This window comes from Lathyrus oleraceus, chromosome 4 (genome assembly GCF_024323335.1).
Source record: "Lathyrus oleraceus cultivar Zhongwan6 chromosome 4, CAAS_Psat_ZW6_1.0, whole genome shotgun sequence".
In the NCBI taxonomy this organism is placed as follows: domain Eukaryota; kingdom Viridiplantae; phylum Streptophyta; class Magnoliopsida; order Fabales; family Fabaceae; genus Lathyrus; species Lathyrus oleraceus.
The window spans coordinates 18,547,850-18,552,695 of NC_066582.1; the positions used below are offsets into that span (position 1 = coordinate 18,547,850).

Genomic DNA, 4,846 nt, shown 5'->3' on the forward strand with positions numbered 1-4,846 from the left:
TAAAATTTTAAAAAAATTAAATTAATTTTATAAATAAATTAAAATATAGAAATCAAAACAACAATTATATCTAAAATATATATAAAGTCTTCCACCCATATTTTTTTAACAAATCAAATCCTACCCAAACTTGGAATCTTGGGATCGAAAAAGCAACATACTAGTACTGCATTAGTAAAATAATATTTTATTAAATTAAAAAAAAAAATACAAAGCAAAAGTATAGTACTGTACAACTCCAATTCCATTTCCAATTGGAATTCCATTTACAAAAGCCATGCGTATTTGCGTTGAGTTGTTGTGAGTGATGGACGTTTTGATTCTCACATAGCCCTCTTCCACATGCTCCATCTTCTTGTTCTTCCTCTGCCTTCGCACGATTCACAGTCACAGCAGAGAAGAAAATAAAGCAAATCAGTAAAGTGCTCATGCTCATGCTCATGCTCTTTCTTTGCTTTACCACACCTCTCTCATTCTAACGCTCCTCACACACCACTCTCTTTCTTTCTCTCCCTTTTACTTTTTCCACTACTCCTTTATTTTCTCTCTGAACCAAAACCCAACCCTTCCATTCTCATCATCATTATGCCTCTCAACTTTCTCCTCCTCCTCCTCTTTCTCCTTATCTCATTCCTCTCCCACCAACCTCTCTCTTCCGCTTCCGCACCTCGCAACCCCGAAGGTAAATAAACTTCACTTCATACTTCATACTTTCTATTTTTCAAAAACTTAATTAGTTATTAATCTATATTATATAATATATAAAAAAATAATAATATATTTCAGTGGAAGCTTTGATGAGTATAAAAGATTCTCTCAACGATCCTCACGGTGCGTTAAGCAACTGGGACGAATTCTCCGTGGACCCTTGCAGCTGGTCCATGATTACTTGCTCTTCCGACTCTTTAGTTATCGGCCTGTTAGTTCCCTTCTCACTACCATTTCAACTTTGCTTCAATTTTTTAGTCCTTTAAATCATTAACACAGATTTTTTTTTGTATATTTTTACAGCGGAGCTCCCAGTCAATCACTCTCCGGGATTTTGTCTTCCGCAATTGGAAATTTAACTAATCTTAAACAAGTGTTCGTCGAATTTTCTCTTTAATTTTTTGTCATTTTGTTTTTAGTGGCTTTGGAATGTGTTTGTTTTTATGTATTTGTTTGTAACTGTGACTTTGTTAGGTAGCTAGTTAGGGTCTGTTTTAGAGTCTCTATCATCTCTTGAGAATGTTCAGTTCAGTATATTGTTGTTGGAGTTTTCTGATTTGGGCTTTTTTGGTTGAATGTAGGTTACTGCAGAATAACAACATCTCAGGGAAAATACCACCGGAACTTGGATATCTTCCCAAGCTTCAGACTTTAGATCTTTCAAGTAACAGTTTCTCTGGGTTCATTCCACCTTCTCTCAGTCAATTGAATAGTCTCAAGTACCTGTGAGTATACACTGTTTTCTTGTTTTCTTCTACTAAAAAATCTTTTTCTTATTCACTAACATATAAAATATACTATTATATTGTTTTTGTATTCTTGTATTATGTATGTGATTTATTTAATTTTTTGTTTTTGTTTGCAGGAGGCTGAACAACAATAGTTTGTCTGGACCCTTTCCTGTTTCGCTGGACAAAATTACACAACTTACTTTCTTGTGAGTATATGGTTAAATTTAAATCACTTCTCTTCTCTCACACGTCTTTGTATTGTTCAGCGTTATTTGTCAACATTTATTTTGTGAAACTGAGATATGCTAACTCTGAACATTCAGGGACTTGTCTTATAACAATCTCAGTGGACCATTGCCCAAGTTTCCAGCCAGGTCATTTAAGTATGGCTTCTCTCTCTTTCAGATGAGGACAAAATAGTGTTCTATTGTTACTGTGTTTTTCTACTGTGCCTTTGTTTTGATTCACTGTTTCTTTGTAGTATTGTTGGAAACCCGTTAATTTGTATAAGCAAATCTATTGAAGGCTGCTCTGGAACAGTCACCCTTATGCCTGTTCCTTTCTCACAAGTATCATCACAAGGTATGCCCTTCTTATCCCCGCACTCGTGATCTTTAAGACATTTCGTGGCTCTTCGGCTTCTGTTTGATATTTGCACAGGCAGTTTTCTTCACTCAACATTTTAAACCTGTATTATATTTCCATTTGTAGGAAAACACAAGTCCAAAAAACTGGCAATTGCTCTTGGGGTCAGCTTTAGTTGTGTTTTTCTCTTAATCGTGTGTTTGGGGCTCTTTTGGTATAGAAAGAAAAGACAGCATGGAGCCATCTTGTATATTGGTGGTATGTAGTTCTGGAACAACGGTTCTTATTATAGTTTATAACCTTTAAAATTGGTAGTGTTAGAAAACGATTAATCTTTATGATGTTGGTGATTTTGTAGATTATAAAGAGGAGGCTGTTGTTAGCTTAGGGAATCTTAAAAGTTTTGGTTTCAGAGAGCTCCAACATGCAACGGATAGTTTCAGCTCTAAGAGTATACTCGGTGCTGGAGGTTTTGGCAATGTTTATAGGGGGAAGCTTGGAGATGGTACAATGGTGGCGGTGAAAAGACTGAAAGATGTAAATGGTAGTGCTGGTGAGTTACAGTTCCAAACAGAATTGGAAATGATCAGCTTGGCAGTTCACCGTAATTTACTTCGCTTAATTGGATATTGTGCTACTCCCACCGAAAAACTTCTGGTTTACCCTTACATGTCTAATGGAAGTGTGGCCTCCAGGCTTAGAGGTAGTTAACTTTCTGTCCTAGTTGCTAGTGGCCTTTGGTTTGGGCCTTAGGACTCTCAGATATACCTTTTCATAATAAACATGCAGTTACAATCATAATTCATTAACTTTCACGGTTTTTAATATCATGTGGGTGATGTAACAGGAAAACCAGCTTTAGATTGGAACACAAGAAAGAGGATAGCAATTGGAGCTGCTAGGGGCCTTCTGTACCTTCATGAGCAATGTGATCCAAAGATAATACACAGAGATGTAAAGGCTGCCAACGTGCTCCTGGATGACGATTACGAGGCTATTGTTGGTGATTTTGGCCTTGCAAAGCTTCTCGATCATGCTGATTCCCATGTCACCACTGCAGTCCGTGGCACTGTCGGGCACATTGCGCCGGAGTACCTCTCCACTGGCCAATCATCTGAGAAAACTGATGTGTTTGGATTCGGCATTCTCTTGTTAGAGCTTATAACTGGAATGACAGCTCTTGAGTTCGGGAAAACCTTGAATCAAAAAGGTGCTATGCTTGAGTGGGTAAGTCTTTCTATCCAATTATTTGACGCAATTATAACTGGAATGACAGCTCTTGTATTTGACACAATTATTTACTAGTTAATCCTATATGTAATATGCATAGTGTGATATTAACAAGATACTAAAAAACATATGAATGTGAGAGCTGTGTAGTTGTTGACAGCAGGTACCTGCCCCTTTGTACATATCCTTGAAATGATATAGATATATATCTATATGTTAGGTAAGATATTTCATATACCTCAGAGAGACCAATGATCAATTTTCATCGGTGATGCGACAGGTTAGGAAAATACAGCAAGAAAAAAAGGTTGAAGTGTTGGTGGACAAAGAACTAGGGAGCAACTATGATAGGATAGAGGTTGGGGAGATGCTGCAAGTAGCTCTACTTTGCACTCAATATTTGACAGCTCACCGTCCGAAAATGTCTGAAGTAGTCCGAATGCTTGAAGGAGACGGACTTGCTGAGAAATGGGCATCAACACATAATTACGGTAGCAACTGCTGGAGCCATAGTCACAGCAACAACAGTAGCAGCAATAGCTCATGTCGCCCTATCTCTACTTCAAAACACGATGACAATATTCATGACCGATCCAGCTTGTTTGGCATGACGATGGATGATGACGATGATCAGTCTTTGGATTCCTATGCTATGGAACTCTCTGGTCCTAGATAAATTACGAAGTCAAGAACATTAGTTTTAGTGGGAAGGTACAAAAAAGGAGCAGAAGTTCTTTTGGCCATAGAAATCTTTTAACAGGAAATTTTATTATATTTTGTTTAGTCCATGATATAATATAACCAATGTATATATTCTCTATTACAATTTTGTCATTTTGGATTGTTGTAGATATCAGTAGAGTATATGAAAATGTTCTTGATGTTGAAACTAGTGAAAAGAATGAGTGAAGGTCACGGTTTAAGCTTTCAGGGTTCAGCTGTTAGGGTCATATTCGATCTGATATTTTTGCAGGGTCACGCCTATTCTTTTGCTTTAATTGGTGCCTTTTTCTGTGTTCTTTTACCTTTCTGTCTTGTTTCTTATCTTCATTGGTCATTACTTTAGTCGGTATTGTCTTGTTTCCTTTTACTACCAGACCTTAGTATCTGTTTTCCTTTGACTCATTGCACCTTCCTAAAGTAAATTTTCTGGTGCATCTTACACATGGTTTGTGATTTTTTATTTGAGTTCTTTTACTCTTAATTTTGAATAACACTAGGATTATTGTATGATATTTTTAATTTTTAAAATAAAATTAAATATTAAAGATTCTATTTGAGAACCAAGCCTTGGACTTTTTTGGAGCCAGAGTGCCACCATCCCTAATCTTTACCCTATAGAGTGTTATTCAAAATTAAAAATAGAATATCTGCCCTAATCTCTTGATCCTAAACTCTTTACCCTATCTACTTGAGAACCAAAGACTTTTTTTTGGAGCCATAGGACCACCATCTCTCATCTCTCCATCCGCATCACCCTAATTTTAGATCTCTTTACTCTTTCATGAAATTTTAGTTTTTCTTTTGGAAATTGTTGGATTCTTTTGTAGTATGAATCATATTGCTTCAATATTAGTTCTATGTTGATTGAA

The 4,846-nt window shown here is 36.4% G+C and overlaps 1 protein-coding gene across 1 annotated transcript; it reads left to right on the forward strand.

The window, feature by feature from the left end:
- The first annotated feature begins 251 nt into the window (after positions 1-251).
- LOC127138474 (probable LRR receptor-like serine/threonine-protein kinase At4g30520) lies at positions 252-4,184 on the forward strand. The gene is made up of 11 exons (XM_051064934.1): positions 252-682; positions 787-919; positions 1,012-1,083; positions 1,290-1,433; positions 1,574-1,645; positions 1,763-1,822; positions 1,921-2,021; positions 2,151-2,282; positions 2,383-2,727; positions 2,872-3,251; positions 3,535-4,184. The coding sequence occupies exons 1-11, from the start codon at positions 586-588 to the stop codon at positions 3,928-3,930; spliced, it is 1,932 nt and encodes a 643-aa protein (XP_050920891.1). The 5' UTR covers positions 252-585; the 3' UTR covers positions 3,931-4,184.
- Positions 4,185-4,846: the final 662 nt, after the last annotated feature.